The following is a 25,026-nucleotide window of genomic DNA, read 5'->3' on the forward strand; positions in this document are numbered from 1 at the left end:
ACCTACAAGGGGGCATAGTCCCTTTGGGATCCCCGAGACCCACCCATGTTACATCATTGCTCTATGAGCTCCATTTCCTGCTGACTTGCTTCAGGGTGCAATTCAAGGTTTTGGTAACATCTTTAAAGCCCTTATTGCATGACGAATTGCCATTGCAATGGGATTGGTCTGTCCCAGCAGGGCCTGCAGAGGAGGCATGTTGTGGGCCTCATCGCCCAGGGTATTTCAGCTGCCAGGATCCAGGAAATTAGTTCAATGGTATTTCATTGTGTAAAATATTACTAAGCAAATTATGGTTTAATATGAACTGTAAACTCCATGTCCTTAGATTATGCAGTGAGATACCTTCAGAGCAGTTTTTTGAAATGGTGCCCTCTCATTGCAAGCCTGTTGTGCCCTGCTGGCATCTTGTGCAGAGTAAAGCTTAATGAAGGCAAGACGGCCAGGCCCAGTTACTGGAGCATTTCTGTGCAGTCTTCCAGAATGGAGCAATCCAAAGGCAGAGAAGGTAAGATACAGAGCATGCTGGAGGAAAGAAAGGCAAACACAAAAAATAATCTATTAGAAAAGGCAATATTTGTGGAAAAGCCAAAGGGTCTCAGATTGTGGGTTGTGAGCAAATAGGAGTCACAATTTTCATGAAAGCTGATTAGCCTTGGACAGGAGGAAAATTGAAGATTGCTAATTCTTGCTTTGCTGGGCAAATCTGTAGTAGTGATTCAGTTTCATGCTAGATGATGATTTCCAGTGTGCTTTGGTATGCAAGTACCATGTTCCGCCCAAAATAAGACCCGGTGTTAAAAAATCTTTTGCTCCAGAAGACACATTAGGGGTTATTTTTGGGGAAACATGAGATCAGTGTGATCAGCCTGGCTGGGTGCTCCACCCTCCGATATGCACATAAGAGATGAGCGCATGGGGACTGATAATGTCCGGCAGCAACAGTGGTGGGTTCCTACCGGTTCTGCCTGGTTCTACCGAATAGGTAGTAACTTTTGGGACTAGTTCTCCAAACCGGTAGTAAGGGCAGCCTGGCCACGCCCCCAAACCGGTTCCCCGGTCGCTGCTTGCTCGCCCACCCGATGCATCCAAAAAGCCTTTCAGCTGCCTGGCCACAGGCGCCAAAAAGTCCTTCAGCCGGTGAGAAGAATGGCAGCAGCAACCGGAGGTCTTTTCGGACCCTGCACCAGCGGCTGGGTGGAAAAGAAGCCTCTCGGCTTCCAAGTTCAGCAGCAGGCTCAGTTCCTTCACAGGGTCGCTTTTCTCTGCACCCAAGAAAGATCAAAAGACACGGAGCAGCCTTTAAGGAGAAAGTTGGCATAGCCGCCTAGACGAGGTAAAAACAAACAAACCACTGAGGGAAGGAACCCCACTAAAGCTGCTGGCGTTGCAGTCACCCCCCCCTCCCCGCAGCTTGGAGCTCCAAGCAGAAGAGGTCCTCGGCTGTTGCGAAGAAGCGGCAGCTCCGGGTGCGCCATGCCCACTTCGTTCTCTTTGAGAGCAGCTTTGCAAAGAGAATGAAGTAGGCATGGTGCACCCAGAGCTGCCGCTTCTTCGCAACAGCCGAGGACGGAAGAGTTCGTCAGGAGCGACAGCAGTGAGGAAGGCAGCCGGATCCTCCGCGTAGCCCAAGCTCTCTGGGATGGGTAAACAAGTGTGAGGAGGTGAAGGGAGCGGGCTCAGTCCCCCACGTGGTGCACCCCCCTCCCAGCCTTCATCTGCGCCTCTGTGCCACTAGCGTCTCCTGAAGCTGCAACCGTTGGAGCTGTGACAGGGATTGGGACAGCCCGGTAAGCTGGGCACCCGAAAACAGTGTGGAAGTTCCCCACAGTTCCTCGGCTCGTCTGGGCTGCAATTGAGTCCTAACCACTCTGGGTGGCAGAGGAAAACAGGAGCTTTTCTCTGCACAGAGCTTTTCGAATGAGACTTGGAGGAAAGCATGGCTCATGGCTGTTAAATTTTGCTGTGCTGCACCAAACGCTTTCCATAAAGAGTAATGAAGGAGAGAAACAGCCGCTGATCTGGAGAAGACGTGGACTGGAGCAGCTCTGTACACTCCACTGGCTGTTTCTTTCTCTTTGCTTGTCCAGCAGAGCGAAATGTAGCAGCCATGAGCTGCGCTTTCCTCCAAGTCAAATCTGGAAAAATCTGGCTGGGGAGGGGTGCCTCCATCTGCTGGATCAGGGCAGAGGACTCAGCTGCAATCCAGACAAGCTGAGGAACTGTGGGGAGCCTCCCATGTGTTGTATCCCCCCCAGCCTTCGCCCGTGCCTCCCTGCTGCCAACATCTCCCGAAGCCACCACCGTTGGAACCGTGACAGGGATGGGGACAGCCCAGTAAGCTGGGCACCCAAAATTGATGCAGAGGCATGGGTGAAGGCTGGGAATGGGGGGGGTGCAACATGCAGAAGACTTTAAAGTCCGGCACTTGGGAGGCAAGGTTAGTGAACTCCCATTCACCTTGCCCTGCACCTCCGCTGGCTCAGCTGCAGTCTGAGCTGCAGCTGTGCCAGTGGAGGCCATGCAGGGCAGGGTGAGATGGAAGCGCGCTAACGTTGCCCTCCCCAAGTGCCGGACTCTGCCGTTGCCATCGCCCCTGGCCTGCCCACTTTGGCTGCAACCATGAGGAAGGCCCATCAGATGCGAGAAGGAGTGCTTTTCAGCCAGGAAGGGCAATGGAGGGAAAGCTGAGATGACCACTGCCACCCCACTGTGTCCCGCCCTTGATATGGGGTCGGAGTGTCAACAAAAAGTGTCAAAAAGTCCCAAAATTTTTTGCCACTATTTCGGTGGGTGTGACTTGGTGGGGGTCATGTGACCGAGTGCATGAGTGACATCAAGTTGGCCATGCCCACTCAGTCATCTCCCCCCAACCCACACCCATGGAACCGGTAGTAAAAAATTTTAGAACCCACCCCTGGGTAGTACTACAACCCACCAACCCTTGGTCAGTGCACTCTGGGGCTGTGCAGCCCAGGGGTGGGTTCCAAATTTTTTTACTACTGGCTCTGTGAGCATGGCTTATTTTGTGGGTGTGGCTTCCTGGTCATGTGACTCAGTGGGCATGGCTTCCTGTTCATGTGACTGGGTGGGCGTGGCTTCCTCATGTGACTGGGCAGGTGTAGCTCACTGGACATAGTGGTGACTGTGGTGCTCACTGGTGGGCATGGCCAAGTCAAGGTCACTGACTTCTTTGCCCTAATGACCCCCAGGCAAATCACCAGCTGAAAGGAACACTTAAATACAGCCATTAAGATAAAGGAAATCAGGTTAAAATAGGCTAAAAATAACTTTCCTGGAACTCCCCATTTTCTCTTTCATGGCAGAATTAACTTCCAGGATAGAAAAGACCAAGATTAACCCAGGTAAACAGGTAAGCAGCACCCGGGGCAATCAGAAACACATCAAAACCCATCAAGCTGCAGGAGCTCAGAAAGCTTCAAAAAGCTGAACATAGGAAAGCAACTATTGAGTCACATAAAACATGGTTGCTGCAAGAAACAGCCGCCACACAAAAATTACACAATCTCAAAAACCACTTATATACACTTACACACAAAATCTCACAAAGCTCTACATATGAAAGCAGCTATTGAATTTGAGTCACATAAAACATAATCACGTTCCATGTGACTCAATAGCTTCCTTTTATATGTGCAGCTTTGTGAGATTTTGTTTCTGTGGTGAGTGTGAATCATCACACAAACACACAGAATCTCACAAAGCTTGCACAAATCTGAACATATAAAAGCAACTAAAATTTCCTAAATTTTATGTAACTCTATTTCCTCAAAAAAAAAATTAAATTTCATAAAAACAATAACATTTCCCAAAAAGATACATTTTCTAAAAATAATGTTTTTAAATCATAAAGAAAAAAACCCAGCCACTTACCCAACTGAAGGTACAAGGCAGGCAGCAGGCAGGCAGATTCAGTTACTCACCGATGAAATGGATGCCTTTCACTTCAAGCCAGGCAGGTCTGCCTGCCAGCCTCTCGGGATTCAGCTCCTGAAGGCTGGAGTCTGTACAAGGCAGGCAGGTAAGGCAGCCTGGAGGGACAGTGGAAATGTTAGGCCACCTGGGATGGAGCCGAGATGGTCCCGAAGCCTACTGGAAGCTGGGGATTTGGCCTGCCAGCCAGCAGAACTTCAGTCAAGTTCCAGCTAGCTAATAGAGGCCGGGGATTCGGCCTGCTGGCCAGCAGAGCTCCAAGAGAACCCTAGATGGCTCCTAGAGGCCGGGGATTTGGCCTGCAGGCCAGCAAGGCTCCAAGCGAGCTCCGAATGGCTAACAGAGGCCAGGGATTTGGCCTGCAGGGTTCCAGGTGAGCTCTAGACAGCTAGTAGAGGCCGGGAATTCGGCCTGCAGGCCAGCAGGGCTCCAAGAGAGCTCCAGATGGCTACGGGAAGCTGGGGGTCAGGCCAGCTAGTGCTTACCTTTAAGCGGGAGGAGGCAGCTCTGTTGGCAGAATGCACAGACGTAAGCGAGTTCTGCAGGGGAGGTCACCACTGAGACCAGGAGATTGAGAGTTCAAATCTTGCTTTAGCTATGAAAGCCAGCAGGGTGACTTTGGGCCAGTTTCTCTCTCTTAGTCCAACCCACCTCCCAGGGTTGTTGCTGTGGGGAAAAAGTTAAAAGCCCCCATTACTATTGTGATGTGCTTCCTACGTACCTTAGTTAACTGACTAGCAAAAAGTCCATCTCTTTTATCTGTTTGGTTGGGTGGCCTATAGTATACACCTATGGCAATGTCATTCCCCCCCCCCCCTTAATATTGATCCAAATGCATTCAAGGCAGTTTTCATCATTGTTGTGCTCTATTTCTGTAGAGATGTACTTATTTCTTATATATAGTACAACTCTACCTCCTCTTTTAAATAATTTAAATCCCTCTAGCTATATGTTCCATTTGTGGGTTTCAACCTGCCAAGTTTCCATAATGGCAACAATATCATATCTTCCCCCATTTACTTGAATTTCTAATTCACCCTATTTATTCCTCATACTCTGTGCATTAGTGTGCAGATATTTGAGTCCATTTTGACTGACTCTGTGTTTACTTTCTACAAACCTGTATTGTGCCTGACTTCCCCTACTTCCTTACCACCTGTTTGATTAGTATACATGGTGTGGTACTCACTATTAAATGCTTGATTTTGCTTACCCACACAAAACATCTATGTTCTTACCCACACAAACATCTATGTTGCGTACACTGATAATCCTATTCATTTTAGATTGTTGGGGACAGAATGTTTTGTATCAATTAATTTTCTGTCCCCGCTGTTTAGTTTAAATGTTTATCAAGAAAATCTGTGAATTTAAGGCCAAGTAACTCAGTCCCTTTCTTTGATGGATGCAAACCATCTCTTTTGTACAGTTTTTCATTGAATATGAATATAGTCATTGAATATCATGACTAATATAACCAAACCCTCCCTTTTACACTATTGCTTTAGCCATACATTAAACTCCACTATATGCTGGCATTTTCCTTTTTGTTCCTTATATGCTGGTAAAACCTCTGAAAAGGTAAGCCTACAGCCTATACTACTAAATGAAGATATTGAATATGTTCAATATTCATATGTTGAATTATCTGTAAAAATAATAAACATGGGTTAAAAATAAATAAACGGGCATCTGAGCTTAAAACTACTGATATAAATTGGATCTGATCATTTTTAATATGTAAAATGTGTTCTGGGGAATATTTTGCAGTACCAGGGGCATATGAAACAAAACTTGATTATGGAAATAGTTAGGCCTTGTTCATAAGATGTTTGAATGGTTCTCACACTATTGGTGTTGTGAAGTGCTTTGAAGACATGCCTCTTCATTCAGGCCTTTGCTGAGGGTGAGTGACACTTCTTTTTCTGTGTTCCCATCCAGAGTTTTTTCCTGAGAAATTTTATTCCCTTTTTGTTTTTTTTTGAATGCTATTTATTTTTAAATGTCTTTGTAAATTGCCCAGTTTCTGGGAGTTAAATGGCATAATAATTTAATAAATTATTATTAACACCATTCTGGTAGGAAGGAAGGAAGGAAGGAAGGAAGGAAGGAAGGAAGGAAGGAAGGAAGGAAGCAGGGCTGAAATGTAAAGTTTGTTACTGCCGGTTCTATGGGCATGGCTTGGTGTGGGTAATGTGATTAAGTGGGCGTGACCAACTTTTTTTTTTAGTTTTAAAAGCATTTTTTCTACAACCTCTTTGGCTGTAAAAAAAAAAGCTTTTAAAAGGCTCCTCTGACGATCCCAGCTGAGTTGCCTGATCACCAGAACCTTTTTTTTACAACCTCTTCAGCCGAACAGCTGGTAGAAAACATGTTTTTAAACCAGTGGTCACCAACTGGTGGGCCACGGACCATTAGTGGTCCCTGAGAGAAATCTTTCCATTTGTCTCAAGGAACCCAGCCAAGGTTTCCTGTGCTGCTTGCGCTTCAGCGCTTTGACTCTCAGAGACAGGATGGGGTCCTTCAGGCAGTTAGATTGCCTGCCTGTTAGCAGAGAGAAACAGCCGGAGTCATCCCTGGCTTTGCTGTCCATTGTAGACCCTAGATTGGCTCCCTGCAAACTCTCATCTCTCAAGGAGCGCTCGCTGAAGCGGCACGGGAAAACTTTGGCCGGGCTCTTTGAGAGACGAGAGTTTGCAGGGGGCCAATCTAACAACTGCACTGGACAGCAAAGCCAGGGTTTACTCCAGCTGCTTCTCTCTGCTATAGTGCTTCCTGGACGTGGTTTACTGCTCCGAGCCCTAAGCACTCCAAGCCCCAAGCACCTCCTCATCAGTCCCCCGCAGCAGCTCCCCTCCAGCCAGCAGGTCGAGGCCAGCGCCAAGCTGATCCCTTTGTCTACTTCAAGCCATCCCCAATCGGGGACCTCACAAAGTCCTTGCCGCCCCTTCCATCCTTCTGCCCCAACCAGCCTTTTGGATGAGGTGGAAATACTGGATCTTCAGGGGTTGGGTGGCTACCGGGAAGAAAAGGAAGAAGAGCAGCAGCGCTTCCAGGAGGAGGAGGAGGAAACCTAGTAGTAGGGTATCTTTGCCTGACTTTTCCGCACAAAGGCTTGTCTCCCGCCTGGCTCTTTCCCCTTCTTTTCCTGCGGCTCTTTGTGAGGAAAAAAACAAAAAGACCTTTCCTCCTTTTGTATCCAGCTGGCAGTTTCAAAAGTTCACTTTTCCAGCGTTAGCTGCTCAAATCCCCTTTGATTGTGATTTTAAAAAAATATTATTTACATCGGCCATCCCTTTCTGACATCTCCCGTTTTCTCATTGTTTCCCACCCCCCAACCATAACTTTCCCAAGTTCTCCATTTGCTTCTAACCTGCTTTTTTTTTTTTTTTTTGCCTGTGTGATTTTAAAACAAAGATTTAGAAACACCAGGCTTTAAAGACTTCTCTTTGTATTGGATTAGTGGATAAATCCCAGGTATGAATATAGCTATGCATTTAATATGGGAATGAGTACAAATTCTTAAAAGAAACTTAGCATGAAGCGGGGGAACTAAGATTTGTTAGTTTTGCTTTCTTTGCTGCATTGCCTTGGTTATGTTGTGCAAAAAATAATAATAGTGAACCGATTAAAGGCGGGTGAGCTTCCCCCCCCAATGGTCCACGGGATTTAAAATTATGAACTTGGTGGTCTCTGAGGTCCAAAAGTTTGGGGACCCCTGTTTTAAAGGGTTCTGATGATCCCAGCTGAGTTGCCTGATCGCCAGAACCTTTTAAAAGCACATTTTCTACAACCTCTTCAGTTGAAGAGGTTGTAAAAAAATGCTTTTAAAAGGTTCTGGCGATAGGGCAACTCAGCTGGGATCACCAGAGGAGCCTTTTAAAAGCTTTTTTTTTACAACCTCTTTGGTCAAAGAGGTTGTACAAAAAATGATTTTAAAGGGTCCCAGCTGAGCCGTGTGATCATCAGAAGCTTTTTTTTTACTTTTAAAAGTATTTTTTCGGCCAAAGAAAAAAAATGCTTTTAAAAGTAAAAAGAAAAACCCACGTCTAATGATCCTGCGGCTCAACTGGGGTTGCATGGGGGCAGGGATTTTTGCTACTGGTTCTCCGAACCACCTGCCGCCATCGCTACTGGATCAGGCGATCCGGTCCGAACCGGGAGCATTTCACCCCTGGAAGGAAGGAAAGAAGGAAGGAAGGAAGGAAGGAGAATAGGATCAAGACTCAGGGGAAGAAATGTCACGATATGTGTTCACTACCAAAGTCAGAAAGTAAAGCAGTTTAGTGTTGAAAACTTGACCAGACATAGCAGGTTTTTTTTGTTTTTACAAATAATGTTTATTTGTATCATTAATCCATTATTAATAACAGTGAGCAGCAGATGAGTCCCTTTTATCTGCCCTATCTCCCTTATCCTAGAAATTAAATATTTTTATGGGTGGGAAAGGGAATCTAATACCCTCTAGCCTGACACTGTTTGCAAGTAAATAAAGTCCTCAACTTACAACAGTTTGTTTAGTGACCATTCAAAGTTACAATGGCATTGAGAAAAGACCTATGACCATTTTTCAGTTACAACTTTTGCAGCATCCTGATGATCATGTGATCAAAATTCAGATGAGTGGTAACTGGTTCATATTTATGACCATTGCTGTGTCCCAAAGTCATATGATCCCCTCTTGCAACCTTTTTACAAGCAAAATCAATGGGGAAGCCAGATTCACTCAACAACTGGGCTACCAACCAGTGGTGGGTTTCAAAATTTTTACTACTGGTTCTCTGGGCGTGATTGGGTGGGCGTGGCTTGGTGGTCATGGCAGGGGAAGGATACTGTAAAATATCCATTCCCACCCCACTCCAGGGGAAGGTTCCTGCAAAATCCCCATTTCTGTCCAATCAGCTGGGACTCCGGAGGCAGAGGATAGATTGGGGCAGGGCCAGTCACAATTTTTACTACTGGTTCTCCGAACTACTCAAAATTTCCGCTACCAGTCAGAACCTGTGGAAACCTACCTCTGCTACAAACTTATTAACCGCAGCGATTCACTTAGCAACTGAGGCAAGAAAGGTGCAAAATGAGATAAAGCTCACTTAATAAATGTCTCCCTTAACAACAGTAATTTTGGGCTCAATTGTGATCATAAGTCAAGGACTACCTGTATCACAAGTCTGTTACTTGTCCCTTTACATTATTTCTGCATTTGGAAGATTCACTTTACCCGAATGATCTTTAAATGAACAAAAAACTTTATAGAATAAGCCATAAAGTACTGATAGTAAGCACATTATGATGTGGGTGGGGGGGAAAAGGAAGCTAAAAAAAAATATTAGATTCCATTGAGTCCTATTAAAATGTTGCCTTAAGTGGAAATCAGTGGAAGCGGAAGGAACATTACCTTCATTATGAACTGGGATTGTGCCAGCACTTTCTGCCTCTTATATCATGTTTCCCTGAAAATATGACATGTCCCGAAAATAAGGCCAAGCCTGATTTTTGGGGTGGGCGTAAATATACGCCCTCCCCTGAAAATAAGCCCTAGTGAAGGGGTGGGCGTGGCCAGCTCAGGAGACAGCCCTTCCCTTCCCCCGTCATCTCAGTGCTTCTCGGCCTCTTAAGGGGATCAGCTGAGGTGCTCCGGCTACCATTCAAGAAACAGCTGATTCGCGGGTGCTGCTCAGGCCCCGCCTCCAGCAAGCACAGCCAATTGGGGCTACAAAAAAAGCCAGAAGCCAAGCGGCACACCCCACACACCTCGCGCCCTCCTTAACTAATAGTGACAGTCGCAATTTCGTCCACGGAACAGGAAAGGAAGGCATGGAAATCCATATAGCTGGGACATTGGAAGAAGTCCTGAGAGGCGACGTCACTGCCAATGTGCAGGAAATCTCCTGCACATTTCCTGCACATTGGCAGCGGCATCTCCTCACAGGGTTTCTTCTGATGTCCCAGGTGTATGGATTTACATGCCTTCTTTTATGGGAGATCGCTTCACGCCTGCATATTCACACTGAAGGCTCAAAATGGGGTGTTTTTGCAAACTGCTTGAAAATGGGGAGGGGGGATTTTGCCTTTTATCCTGTCACAGTCTGTGCTGAGCTTCAGAACTAGGTGAGAGCAGGAAAATTCCCCCCATTTTCAAACCGTTCGCAAAAAATGCCCCATTCCGAGCCTTCAGCATATTCTAGGTTTGCAACATTGAAGGATCCAAATGGGGCGTTTTTGCAAAACAGCTTGAAAATGGGGAGGGGGATTTTCCTGCCTCTCATCCTGTTCTGAAGGAAAAGACAGTGTGTATGTGAGAGAGATCCCTACCCCCTCACCCCACCCCAAGGCAGCCACATCCCTCCACTAACCTGCTTTCCTGCTCCATTCTCCACTGCCATATTCAGGGCAAGAAAAGTAGTCTGTGGGACTACTTCCAACTTCACGAGATTTTTTTTTTTTGCAGGAAGTTGGAAGGTCTGAATTTCTAGTTTGTGTGGAGAATTTGGGTCATTGCGGCCACAGGCAAGCTCAAAAATAATAACACGTCCCTGAAAATAAGGCCAAGCCCTTATTTTTTTTGGGGGGGGGTGTCAAAAGAAAATAAGACCCTGTCTTATTTTTGGGGAAACACGGTAATATTTACAAGGCTGAAGAAAGCCAGCTACACAATCAAAATGGAGCCTTTGGGAAATAATTCTGATAGCCTTTGGGAAATAATTCCTGAATAATCTTAAAATGAAAGTTTCATTCTAGAATACAATAATGCTACTTACTGAAAGACAAAGTTATTACATTTATACAATTTTTCAATGGAAACAAAAGTGATTTAAAATATTCTTGTTATTTTCTTCATATTATGGGGAACATACAGCTGTGGTGGCATAGTGGTTAGAATGCAGTACTGCAGCCTGACTGTACCTACTGCCAGGAGTTCAATTCTGACCAGCTCAAGGTTGACTCAGTCTTCAACCTTCCAAGGATAGTAAAATGAGAACCCAGATTGTTGGGGGCAATATGCTCACTCTGTAAACTACTTACAGAGAGCACTATGAAGTGGTTTATAAGTCTAAGTGCTATTGCTATTATAAAAAAGATTAAACTACAAGTTAATGAGATTATTTGAGTGGGGGTCTTTTAGAGGCTGCTTTGTGTAGGTTTTTTTTTAATTTGCTTGCCTTAATTGTATAGGAATTAAAGTGAAGGAAAATCACATTTATAAACAGGTTTAGAGACATTGTTTTGACCAGAATCTCTGTTCTGACGCAAGTTTGTGATCCTGTATAAAATGAGGTCAATGCCTTTAAGATTGTATTCTTTATCATTTAAGAGGCAGATCTAATTGAGACAGTCACTTTGGACACTAATTCTTCAGCAGCAAAATTGCATTTATTTTTGCACAGATATCAAGGGGTATCACAAACAGAAGGGCTTTGAAATGCAATAGGTTGTTCTTTACTTGACTCAGGCATGTAGGCTCACAGCAATAGTACATTCTCTTTCCCAGGTTCTAGGAAACTGCGTAGGAAAAGTGGAATGGAGAGACGGGTCTTTTCTGCCTTTAGGGGACACAGCTGATTTCTCTAAAACGACGGCATTTCATCACTCGCAGGAAGGTCTCCACTTTGTGCAGGTCTTTCTTGAAGCAGGACAAGAGATTGTAGTTTTTCAGCAAAGCGACTTCACTCCGGAGATTTAATTCAAATTTTTCATAGGTGGGTCTAACCAGCTGAAGACTCTGGGAAGTACCATCCTGCACCTCCTGGAAATAGATGTTGTAATGGAAAGAGTAGTACAAAAGCATTAAGAATCATTCTGCTTCAAAAAAAAAAAAAAAAAAAGCACACACACACACACACACACCCCTTCTCAACTCAGAATTACTGAGTTAAGTACTTAAGCTAGGAAATTAATTTATAATAATGTATAATTTCTAATATATTTTATGTATATAGTTATAATGAAATAGATATATTTTATCTAATATCATTTCTAATATCTTCAGTACTTGAGGATTGGGACATACTGTGTTTTTATGATTGATTTTGTGGACTTTCTGTTTCATGAACATAAAAGTGAGCCTGTAGCTGCATCATATTGACCCTCTGAACTCCATTCCACCATGGTCCATGGATGGAGGTACAACCAGTGGTGGGATTCAGCCAGTTCGCACCACTTCGGGAGAACTGGTTGTTAACTTTCTGAGCAGTTGGTAAACTGGTTGTTGGAAGAAATCATTAGGGCAGAGAACCGGTTGTTAAATTACTTGAATCCCACCACTGGGTACAACTATGGGTGGGTGACAGAATTCCCACTTTTCCCAACCTTGGGAAAGTATCTGAATATAGTCTGACCTCCATATTGCTTACCAACTTTTGAGTTCTGGAGCAGGAGGCCGAGGGCTGTGCCGGTTGCAAATTAATGGGAGAGTTAAATGTGTCTGGAAGACACTGAGTGGAAAAATACTACAATAACTATGAAGGGCTGATCTCATTCTGCAGATTCCATGATCGTTGAACACAGGTCCTTGTGAATTCATTTTGGGATTTATTTTTCTTTTGGTCTTAAAGAATACCTAAAATTCATATAGTTTCTAGTTACAATCTCAAAATCATGAAATTTTCTTTATCAATAGCCCCATTTGTGTAACAGTTTGATACAGGTAGTCTTCAACTTATGACTGTAATTGAGCCCAGAATTATGATTGAAAGTCATGCTGGTTATTAAGTAGATCATCAGCTGACCAACCTGATTTTACCTCTTTTGTAGCAGTTAGGCAAATATAAAAAGGAAGCCCATTGCCCAAGCAGCATCCCTCCCTGCCCCCCCCAAAAAAAGGTGGCTGATGGGTTTTTTTGCTGGAACCTGGACATAAATTCTAATATCCAGCAAGAAACATCATAAACTGAGTGACCTAATAGCAGGGTGTGGAAGGCTGTAAATGAGGACTGTTTGCCAAGAATCCAAAATGTGATCATGTGACTAAGGAGGGAGCAACTATTGGAACTTTGAATCTGGATCACAAGTATCCTTTATGGGATCCATTGTACCCTCAAATGGCCACTAACCAACCGGCTGTAAGTCACGGACTACCTATATTTTTCTATATTGCTATATTTTTCTAGTGTTAATAAATCATAATAGGAAGGCTTTCCCATTGGAAGGCAATAATTTTATATCAATAGCAGAGTTGGAAGAGACCTTTAGATCATCTAGTCCAACCCCCTGCTCACACAAGAGACCTATACTAGGGATTCGAACCGCCGAACTGCCGACCTTTCTGATTGACAAGCTCAGTGTCTTAGCCACTGAGCCATCAGTCAGGTTTTGGTGCCTGGGATTGTTCTGATTTTAGGAATAGAGAGGTCGGCCTTCTCTAGGTTCATAACATTAGCCAGGTGGAACAGCACAATCTGTGACTGTATTTAAAAAGTGCTCCTTGGAAGGGATTGCTTACCCTCATAAGAACTTGGATACCTTGTTCCAGGTCTTGGAGTTTTTCGTAGACTCTGTCTGAGGCCCCAATTACAAGACTGTTTGTAAACATCCTGCTTAGAAACCGTACAGGATTTAGCCAGGACTGAATGAGAATCCGTGAAAACCTCAGTAGTTCCATGTCCTAGAAAAATAGATACACTTAAATTAAAAACTTCTGTTTTCTATCCTGACCTCCTAGACCCCAAAGAAGGAGAGCAAGGATAATAGTTGTCTGTCCTAAGATAAATGGCAATAGAAGTTCAACAGACAAGAAAAAATCCAGCCAGGGCAAAGCGCCTATTTTCTGATCAGTTCCTTGACCCAGCTTTTAACCTAGTATCTTGCTAAACAGCAGTGACACACTTTTCATTATTGTAGAGGACATGTATGGCTAGTAATAAATAAAAATGCTTCCTGGATGGCTTTTAGATATTTATAGATAGAATATATCTGTTTTGCTTCAATGAAAACATGACGTGTAAAACTAATCCATAATACAATCTGATTTCTTTTTGGCTTAATGTGGAATTTATTTATTTATTTATATATTTGATTTTTATACCGCCCTTCTCCCGAAGGACTCAGGGCGGTGTACAGGCAAAAATAAAACAGATAATACAATGTACAATTTAAAATATAATTAAAAAACTTATTTTAAAATTAGCCTGAGAAGTAAAAATATACAATAAACTAAAAACCCCATTTAAAATTAATTAATAAAAATTTAAAATTAATAAAAATCAATTCAAGCCAGCCCCGCGCGAATAAAAAGATGTGTCTTCAGTTCGCGATGGAATGTCCGAAGGTCAGGTATTTAGTGTAAACCCGGGGGAAGCTCGTTCCAAAGTGAGGGAGCCCCCACAAAGAAGGACCTTCCCCTGGGGGCCACCAGCCGACATTGCTTGGCACTGAGAAGTCCTCTCTGTGAGAGCGTCTGGTCGGTGGGAGGCATGTTGTAACAGCAGGCGGTCCCGTAAGTACCCAGGCCCTAAGCCATGGAGCGCTTTAAAGGTAGTAACCAAAACCTTAAAGTGCACTCGAAAGGCCACAGGTAGCCAGGGCAGTCTGCGCAGGAGCGGTGTTATATGGGAGCTATGCGTAGCTCCCTCTATCACCCACGCAGCTGCATTCTGGACTAACTGAAGCCTCCGAGTGCACCTCAAGGGGAGCCCCATGTAGAGAGCATTACAATAATCCAAGCGAGAGGTAACGAGGGCATGAGTGACTGTGCACATGGCATCCCGATCAAGGAAGGGGCGCAACTGCCGAACCAGGCGAACCTGGTGGAAGGCCCTCCTGGAGACGGCCGTCAAATGATCTTCAAACGACAGCCGATCATCCAGGAGGACACCTAAGTTGTGCATCCTATCCTTTGGGGCCAGTAACTCACCTCCAACAGTCAGCCGCGGCTGCGGCTGCAGCTGACTGAATCGGGATGCCGGCATCCACAGCCACTCCGTCTTGGAGGGATTAAGCTTGAGCCTGTTTCTCCCCATCCAGACCCGTACGGCTTCCACACACCGGGACAGCACTTCAACAGCTTCATTGGGGTGGCCTGGGGTGGAGAAGTACAGCTGGGTGTCATCAGTGTACAGTTGGTATCTCACCCCAAAGCCACTGATGATCTCACCCAACGGCTTCATGTAGATGTTGAACAGAAGGGGCGAGAGGATCGACCCCTGTGACACCCCACAAGTGAGGTCCCTCACGGTTGATCTCTGCCCCCCTGTCAACACCGTCTGCAACCGGTCAGAGAGATAGGAGGAGAACCACCGATACACGGTGCCTCCCACTCCCAATCCCCCCAACCGGCGCAGCAAGATACCATGGTCGATGGTATCAAAAGCCGCTGAGAGATCTAATAGGACCAGGGCAGAGGAATAACCCCTGGCCCTGGCCCTCCAGAGATCATCCACCAATGCGACCAAAGCTGTCTCCGTGCTGTACCCGGGTCGGAAGCCGGACTGGAACGGGTCTAGATAGACGGCTTCATCCAGGTATTGGGGTAGCTGTCGCGCCACAGCACTCTCTACAACCTTCGCAACAAAGCGAAGGTTGGAGACTGGACGATAATTACCCAAAATAGCTGGGTCCAGGGAGGGCTTCTTGAGGAGGGGTCTCACCACCGCCTCTTTCAAGGCGGCAGGGAAAACCCCTTCCAACAAAGAAGCGTTGATAATCCCCTGGAGCCAGCCTCGTGTCACCTCCTGAGTGGCCAGTACCAGCCAGGAAGGACACGGGTCCAGTAAACATGTAGTGGCATGAAGCCTCCCCAACAACCTGTCCACATCCTCGGGAGCCACAGGGTCAAACTCATCCCAAACAGACTCAACAAGACGTGTCTCCTCTCCCTCGCTTGGATCATCCCAATTTTGGTCCAGACCATCCCGGAGCTGAGCGATTTTATCGTATAGATAACCACTAAACTCCTCGGCACATCCCTGCAACGGGTCATCCTGCACCTCCTGAAGAAAGAGGGAGCGGGTCACCCGAAACAGGGCGGCCGGGCGGTTATTTGCCGACGCAATGAGGGTGGAGGCGTATGAGCGCCTCGCCTCCCTCATTGCCACTAGGTAGGTCCTAGAATAGGACCTAACTAGTGTCCGATCAGCTTCGGAACGACTGGACCTCCAGGTGCTCTCTAGATGTCTTCTCCGGCGTTTCATCTCCCTCAGCCTCTCGGAGAACCAAGGGGCCAGACGAGATCTGCGGCGGGTCAGAGGTTGCAAAGGCACGACACGGTCCAAGGCCCCAGCCGCGGCCCGCTCCCAGGCCGCAACTAGTTCCTCAGTCGTGCCGTGGGCCAGATCCTCACGGAATGGCCCAAGCTCCGCCAGGAACCTCTCAGGGTCCATCAGGCGCCTGGGACGGAACCACCGTATAGGTTCCGTCTCCCTGCGATAGTGGATGGCAGTTCGGAAGTCTAGGCGAAGGAGAAAATGATCGGACCATGACATCGGTTCTGTTACTAAATCATCTAGTTCCAGATCATTTAACCACTGTCCAGACATATAAATCAGGTCCAGCGTGCCTCCCCCCATGTGCGTGGGGCCATCATTTACCCGAATCAGGTCCAAGGCCATCATGGAAGCCTGGAACTCCCGAGCTGTAGTCGATAACAAGCCAGCTGATGGCAGGTTGAAATCCCCCATGACTATGAGTCTGGGGGTCTCAACCGCCACAGAGGCAAGTACCTCCAACAGCTCGGGCAGGGCTGTGGTCACGCAGCAAGGAGCCAGGTACGCGATCAACAAGCCCAACTGATTCCTATGGCCCCACCTCACATAGAGGGATTCACAGCCGGCAATCTGAGGAACAGTGGCCTCCCTCGGCTCTAGATCTTCCTTAATGACAACCGCCACCCCCCCACCCCTACCTTGGGCCCTCGGCTGATGAAATGCTCGGAAACCTGGAGGGCACAGCTCAACAAGGGGAACCCCCCCCCCTGGACCCAACCAGGTCTCCGTAATGCCCATAAAGTCTGCGGACTCCCCCTGAATAAGATCGCAAATCAGGGGAGTTTTATTAGCCACGGACCGGGCATTACATAACATCAACCGAAGATCGAAGCTCTGAGGATCATGTCCGCCCGAGGAACGGGTAGGGACTGAGGGGCCGGAGCACGTGATCGCCTTCAAACATCGAGCATGTGCTCCCAACTCTTGATACAGCCCCCCCCCTCCGCCATATCTGCCTCTCCCACTTACCGTACAGATTGAACGAGCCTCTAGTCCTGGAACAGAACCCTCCCCGCCTGCCTTCAGACCAGATGTAATAATGTCGCGAACAAGCACAGGGGCTGGATCCCTCCCCTTCTCTATATAGGAAATAATTGTTTATAAGCCACAGTGGATGGATTTTTAGACATTTAATTAAGCCAAAAACAAACCGCATTCTTTCCTAGCTTAGGTATGACATTAATTAAATGAAAGAAGCAATCAGGAGAAAATTTGCAGAGGTACTATTTGGAGAATTGCATGCCCTGGGATGGATTGGCATAATATGACTGAGTTCGTTATAGAAAATCATAATCTGTGTTTGCCTTTAATCATGTGCTGTATGAATCCAGGCTTGTGATTTGTAAAGTATGACTTTGGCTTAGTGAAGTAGGTGTCTTTAGCTTTGGTCTTTCTCAGTGTTGATTTCAAATGCTATATAGAAGATATTTGCATTGACAGAAAAGTACAATTTGTTTGCAGAAAATGTGTTGCCTCTAGTGCTTATCCTCATTCTGATTCATTGTTTAATGGTATTATTCTGATTATGAGTATAGCTCATGAAAGCAAAAGGATGGTGTCAGGGGTGAAATCTACTTACCTTCCTTACCCGTTTGGAAATGTACGTGCCACGTGTGCATGTTCATTTTGCTCGCACGCATGTGCATGCAGACCTGTGCATGTGCAAACATATTACTAGTTAAAACCAGGAAGTAATGACACCTGGGCGGATGGGCGGAGCTTTGCTCTGCCATCGCTACCGGATTGCTGAACCGTCGATCATGATCGCTACCAGATCGCACAATTTGGTCCAGTCCGGGAGCATTTCACCCCTGGATGGTGGCTTTGGTGCCTTCCTTCTTCACATCACTAGCTGAGTGGAAAAACGCCTACTAATTGTGCAGCAGATTCACATTATTGCCTCACAAGATCCTCTATTTGGGTTGGGACATGTGTTTGACAGTACAAGGAATGTAGAGAAGGGATGGGGCTATGATGTTACCCTCTTACCCCCTTCTCTGAGGCACTGATGTGCTCACAGCACTCCAGCAAGAAGAGGAAGGATATAATTTCAGAAGTGTTGTATCACACAACACTTTTTGTGCTACCTTTCCAAGCTGAATAAAGAAGATTTAACATCCTTCTCCCTTCCTACATCCTTTTTTATATCAGATACTTCTGTGCTGGAAAGGGTGGAGATATGGAATGAGTTGGTCCCATCACTCTATTGTAATGCTACATATAATACTGCTCGTTAAGCAGTTGGCACCGTCATGTAATTGTGATGGATCACTGCCAAGAGCTGCTCTATCAAATTCTTTAGGGAAGAAAAATGCAGAATATCAGCAGAGGAGTTGGATTGGATTAGAGAGAGGCGCATGCCTGCATCATCCAGACCAGTCAATAAGTATTTTTCTAATCCCACTCACTGTTGATCACCTGACTTTACCTCTGAGGCTTGGTGGGGAAGCATAACAGATGTTACACATCTTAAGGGTATTGGATGCTTTTGGGTTAAAGAGGAAACACAGATTAGCCAAAAAAGCTAAGAAAAGACAAATCAAATTAAATGATGGCAAAAGGTTTTCTGTATTTCTGTACAGAATTTCTATTTCAGAGAGATATGGAAAACTGACCTGTGGAGCCAGGAAAGTATGCCTAGATAAAAGACACCTTAAATATGTCTTACTCATGGATTGTGGTCAAGATAAAGGTAACATCAGTGATGGCAAACCTATGGCATGCATGCTAGAAGTGGCATGTCATCGCTCTGGTTACGCCAGCTATCACCCATTGCTCTTCTGGGTTCTGGCGTGCACATGAGCACTGGCCAACTGGTTTTTGTGCACACAGAAGCACCGGAAACCAGAAGAGCAGCTCCCTGGCATGAATATGCACGTCGGGAAGCTGAATTTCTGGTTTCTGGCGTGCACTTGCACGCCAGCCAGCTGGTTTTGCACATACATGCATGCGAGAAACTGGAAGACCAGGTGACAGCACACGTGCACACACCAGAAGCTGGAAGCTCAGCTTCCCGGCGCTTGCATGCGTGCCAGGGAACTACTGTTCCAGTTTCCAGTGCTCCCATGCCTACATCTAGATCTTTGCCTGAATCTTGGCCAAAGATATTTGAACTTTGCAAATGTAATAAAGCAGAGTTTCTAATGTTCTGTTTTCTAAGGAATCAGATCCTGTAACATAGAAATGAGAACCTGGCAGCCCTTCAGATGATTGACTATGGCATCTAATCCCCCTTCACTTTTACCCGGGTGTCTGACTAGCTGACTCTCCTCCAATGTTTAGGATACACTTATTGCTCTTTGTTAACACTTCTTGGAAACTTTGTGAAAGTGGGAAGTTTTCGGATGGGCAACACAAGATTATATATTTGGGGCTCCAAAATAATTTTTCTATTGAATAAAACATGATAGGAATCGGCTTACTGTTTTTTGTTGAGTTTCCTCTTTCCTCGTGGGTGAAGGGATAGTGTCAGAATAACAATATACAGTCTGAGAATTCTTCATGGAGTATCGCTGCTCTTCTGGGATATAGGAACGCTCCTTCATAAATCCCATAAAATGCCACCATTTACAAAGAAGTAGAAACAGTGAGAGTGTACAGAGTCTTGAATAACATTATCTAAAAATTTACTAACTGAGCAAAGACATTAAATCAGAAGCAATGAAATACTAATATTACTTGGAAGAGTAAGCAGATAGTAAATATTTCAAAAGAGAGCCTTATCTAAAAATTGTTCTGCTTTGTGGCAACTCTAAGTTGATACGGTAATGGAAGATTTGAGAACATATAAAACATGTGAGGGGGGAAAAAAAACACTTTTCCATATCATTTAAAAAATTAAAGTGCTACTTGTCATACTTTTGATACCTCTTTTTTTACGCTTTAATATATCCTGTGACCCTAGAGAATTCCCCATGTTACTTTTAGATGAACCTATTCTGCTTCCAAACTGGTCAACATTCTAGCTTGCTATTACCAGAAATGATGATGCAACCTAAAAGTTTAGCTGTCCTAAAAGATGGACTGCTACTCACAAATTCTTTGTAGATATTTGTTGCGAGCTGATGGAGGTGCTGTGCTCTTAACACAGCATTGGTAAACAGACTGGAGAGTGGTACTGTGGGGAAGGCTCCTCCGTCTGTCCATTGCATAGCCAAGATAAGCAAGCCAGTGGTAAGCAAAGAGGACGGTCTACTGGTCCCTGCAGAGGAAGATGAAGGAGGTTGGCTTCTTAAATAAGGATGACGGAAACTTAACACATGCAAAAGACACACATGCACAAAGATTCCACCTCTGCTGATGCTTCAGTTAAGCATTGCACCAGTTGGCAGAAGCAAATAGGAACCCATGTAAAACAGAAGCATTGCTATACACAACCACACAGGATGCATGATTTGAACATCCACTCCCTCTTTCTCTTCAAACTGACCATCACAATGCTTCTAGGTGAGTTGATAAATAGGAGCTTTACAAGTTGCCATTGCAGCAGTTTCACACATACATGCAGTTCTTGTTCTCCATTTGTTAGTTGAGCATTTTTTCAGATACCTGTTTGTGCTGAGTAAACCACAATTAGTGGCATTCTCTCTTTGTTTTTTGCTTCTCCCTTGGGAGAATTGGGTCTCACTATTGCTTCAGGTTTATACTCACCTGTATAAAATTTTAAAATTTCAGTAAAGAAAATAAAAATAAACACACCTTCTAGCTCCCAAATTTAATAACCAGAACTGCTTCCTATATTTTACTTAATAATATGTTTTGCCTGAAAAATTAATAAAACAAGATTTTTTTCAATATAAAGGCTGGACCCACTGAATGGATGTCTTATAGCTATTAAAGATTCCAGTTCTCCCATCCATTAAAAAGTAGTAACTTCCCTATTGATATTCAGAAGCTTACCTGAAGCCATGTTGTATCAGCAAATCACAGAGGTGTTCTTCAGTTTTCTTGTTTCTGCTGCCCCTTCCATTCTGAGCTGTTTTTATACACGAATATAATAATACATATATACACAACCATGTAATTTATTCATCTCTGGAAGCTCATCGACATGCACTGATGCATATATGGAGGGGTAAGACATGTGAATGAATAAAACGGGAATGCTGAAGCCAGGACTGTATCACCCAAAGGGATGTGAAGGGGAAATTGTCTCAGCTATGGCCCATGGGCTTTTGTGGCAGCACCATCATAAGATTGCAACAATGGATGGCGTATTAATAATAAACATCTATCACAATATATAATATGCCATTTGTTGTTAGTTGCAAAGTCGTGTCCAACCCATTGCGATCCCATGGACAACGTTCCTCCAGGCCTTCCTGTCCTCTACCCTCCTCTGGAGTCCATTTAAGCTCATGCCTACTGCTTCAGTGACTCCATCCAGCCACCTCGTTCTCTGTCGTCCCTTTCTTCTTTTTCCCTCAATCTTTCCCAGCATTAGGCACTTCTCCAGTGAGTCCTTCCTCCTCATTGGGTGGCCAAAATATTTCAGTTTTATCTTTAGGATCTGGCCTTCTAAAGAGCAATTAGGGTTGATCTCCTCTAGGACTGATTCGTTTGCTCGCCTTGCAGTCCAAGGGACTTGCAGGAGTCTTCTCCAGCACCAGAGTTCAAAGGCCCCAATTCTTTGATGCTCAGCCTTTCTTATGGTCCAATTTTCACAGCCATACATTGCAACAGGGAAAACCATAGCCTTGACTATTCGCACTTTTGTTGGCAGGGTGATGTCTCTGCTTTTTAGTACGCTGTCTAGATTTGCCATAGCTTTCTTCCCCAGGAGCAAGTGTCTTAAATTCTTGGCTGCAATCCCCATCTGCAGTGATCTTGGAGCCCAGGAAAATAAAATCTGTCACTACCTCCATTTCTTCTCCATCTATCTGCCAAGAATTGAGAGGGCCAGATGCCATGATCTTAGTTTTCTTAATGTTGAGTTTCAAGCCAACTTTTGCATGCTCCTCCATTCACATCAAGAGGTTCTTTAGTTCTTCTTCACTTTTTGCCATTAGAGTGGTATCATCTGCATATCTGAGGTTGTTGATATTTCTCCCAGCAATCTTAATTCCAACTTTTGATTCATTTGGCCCTGCCTTTCTCATGATGTGCTCTGCATATAAGTTAAATAGGCAAGGTGATAGTATACAGCCTTGCCTGACTCCTTTCCCAATTTTGAACCAATCAGTGGTTCTGTGTCCAGTTCTCACTGTTGCTTCTTGACCCGCATACAGGCTTCTCAAGAGACAAATAAGATGGTCTGGTACTCCCATGTCTTTAAGAACTTGCCACAATTTGTTGTGATCCACACAATCAAAGGCTTTAGCATAGTCAATGAAGCAGAAGTAGATGTTTTTCTGGAACTTCCTAGCTTTCTCCATGATCCAGCTTATGTTGGCAATTTGATCTCCAGTTCCTCTGCCTCTTCGAAATCCTGCCTGTAAGATTTCTTGATCCACATACTGCTGGAGCCTAGCTTGTAGGATTTTAAGCATAATAATAATAATAATAATAATAATAATAATAATAATAATAATAATAATAATAATAATAATAATAATAATATTATTATTATTATTATTTTAATTTGTATATCGCCCTTCTCCCGAAGGACTCAGGGCGGTGCACAGCCAGAATAAAAATACAAAAAGAAACAATTCATATAATATTAAGAACACCCTTAAAAACTTATTGATTGGCCAAAAATTTAAAATAATCTTACTAGCATGTGAAATGAGTGCAATGGTGCGATAGTTTGAACATTCTTTGGCATCATATGCCATAGTTAAGCAATAAAATAATTTGGCAACCTAAATCCTCCCATAAAAGGTGCCAATTAGAAAAAAAAAGTTTGATGTTGAAATCAAGCACAAGAGTGCCACTATCGTATTCCATGGAAAAAAGAATTTTAGATAGCAGCGAAGGTCATGTTTCCTGCTTTCAACTATGTGATTTCAGATACTGGGCTGGGAACAAGGTCTCAGGAGCTAATCTTCACACTCATCATGAGGTCCTTAAAAAAATTGGGGTTTTTTTTTGGGGGGGTGATGGATCCTTTGAATTGAATTGTTTTCAGAAGCTGATAAAACCAACAGTAACTGCAGCAAGAACTGGCATGATGATTTTTGTAGAACCATCCCAGCAAATACTTGCATTAGAATTTGATTCTGTCTGACTCTCCTCCAATATTTAGAATACATTTGCTATTCTTTGTTGAACATTTCTTGGTTCTTTTCAGTCCTGGCCCAAGGCATTTCATAACTAAAGCAGATTTTAAAAGTGCAAAAAAGAATAGATTACACCAGTTAGGCACCACTTTCACCCTAAACCGTCTCCTTGTTATAGTACTGCCTCAAGCAGATTGCTTTTAAGAAGGAGGCTTTTAGGAAGAGACTGGACAGCTACTTGTCTGAAATGATATAGGGCAGTAATGGCTAACCTTTTTGCCATCGCGTGCCAAGAGCAGGGGGATCATGCCCCACCTCCTGGGCATGCGCACGCGACCCCCCCATGTGACCCCCACTTTTGGCACAAGATGGCCCGGTGGGCCTGGTAGGCCTGTTTTTCACTCTCCCCAGGCTCCAGAGCCTTTCTAGGAGTCTGGGGAGGGTGAAAACAGCCTTCCCTACCCCCCTGGAGGCCCTTCGGAGGCTGGAAATGGCCTATTTGGCGACTTCTGGTGAGCCCAGAAGAACCGAAAATCAACTGGCCAGCATACGCATGTGTCCCGGAGCTGAGCTTGCGTACCCACCAATATGGCTCCGCGTACCATCTGTGGCATGCGTGCCATAAGTTCGCCATCACGGGTATAGGGTCTCCTGCTCAAACATGGGGTTGGACTAGAAGACCTCCAAGGTCCCTTCCAACCCTATTATTCTACGTTCTATGCTTTGCACTGTTAATATGTCTGCTTTCCTGCTGAACAAAATTTTCTCAGCCAAACATTTTTGTTTAATACTGTATGAGGGGGAAGTATAGATTGATCGATTATATTAGCCCACCCTTCATTCAGGAGGTCTAGGTGGAAGAAAGAGCTCCGTCTCCTGTTTTTCCCATATGCAAACCATTTTCCTACCCAGCAACCTCCCTGCTTGAATTTTTTATGAAAACACTCTTGGACATTCAAGCAGTGCTATGAAGCCTTAGGCTACTGGTCTGGGGTGAAAGTGACATATCAGCAGAAGGTTCCACAGCCAAAACTTAGCATTTCCATTTCAAAGAATCAAGTTTCCCTTCCTTCAACAATATGGAATGCTTAGATTACTGGGAACATGTGGCCACTGGCCAAGCAGACTTTTATGTGGCTTACTGAGACTGGAGAACCACACTCACTTCCCAAAATCTACTTTAAAAATGGGTAATAGTGTTTCTCCCTACGATGTTATGCTTTGCCTTTATATTCCGCCTGGAACCCCAGGACTCATGGCACCATTGGACAGGTTGTAGCTAACAGGTCAGACTTCTTTGAGGGGACTTAAAGAATGACATACAGAACTTCTTTCAAACTGGGAAAAGTAAACTTGTTTTGTGTTGCTTGTAGTGGTGGTTATGAAATTGTTATTAAAAAGTGAAATGGGTAGCATATCTGTCGGCTTTCTACCTCCCTCTCACAAATCTTTAAAAGGTCTACCAATTTTGGCTTGCCACCTTGGGAACTTCTCCCCTTACCCCCACCCCCACCCGACTTCCCAGAACAAAATGCAGGGTATCAAAACTAACAATCATAATCTAAAATAATTCCTAAATTATAATCTCTAGTCACTCCACACTTAATCACACTCTCAATTCCCTCTCCTTCAAAATATATCTAATACAAAATATTTCCTAAATTTACTCATATGCTATTCGATATTTTTTATCTGATACTTATTTTGAATAT

General features: G+C 44.6%; 1 protein-coding gene across 1 annotated transcript in view; it reads right to left on the bottom strand.

The window, feature by feature from the left end:
* Positions 1 to 11,500: 11,500 nt before the first annotated feature.
* LOC131198209 (somatotropin-like) overlaps positions 11,501 to 25,026 on the bottom strand; it is a 25,324-nt gene continuing 11,798 nt past the window's right edge. The window contains exons 7-10 of the mRNA XM_058182706.1: positions 20,189 to 20,405; positions 19,577 to 19,693; positions 13,397 to 13,558; positions 11,501 to 11,701 (exon numbers count right to left, since the gene is read on the bottom strand). Of these exons, the coding sequence (XP_058038689.1) occupies positions 11,501 to 11,701; positions 13,397 to 13,558; positions 19,577 to 19,693; positions 20,189 to 20,405 (697 nt within the window). The remainder of the gene's footprint in view (positions 11,702 to 13,396; positions 13,559 to 19,576; positions 19,694 to 20,188; positions 20,406 to 25,026) is intronic.

The sequence above is a fragment of the Ahaetulla prasina genome, chromosome 4 (genome assembly GCF_028640845.1).
Source record: "Ahaetulla prasina isolate Xishuangbanna chromosome 4, ASM2864084v1, whole genome shotgun sequence".
In the NCBI taxonomy this organism is placed as follows: Eukaryota; Metazoa; Chordata; class Lepidosauria; order Squamata; family Colubridae; genus Ahaetulla; species Ahaetulla prasina.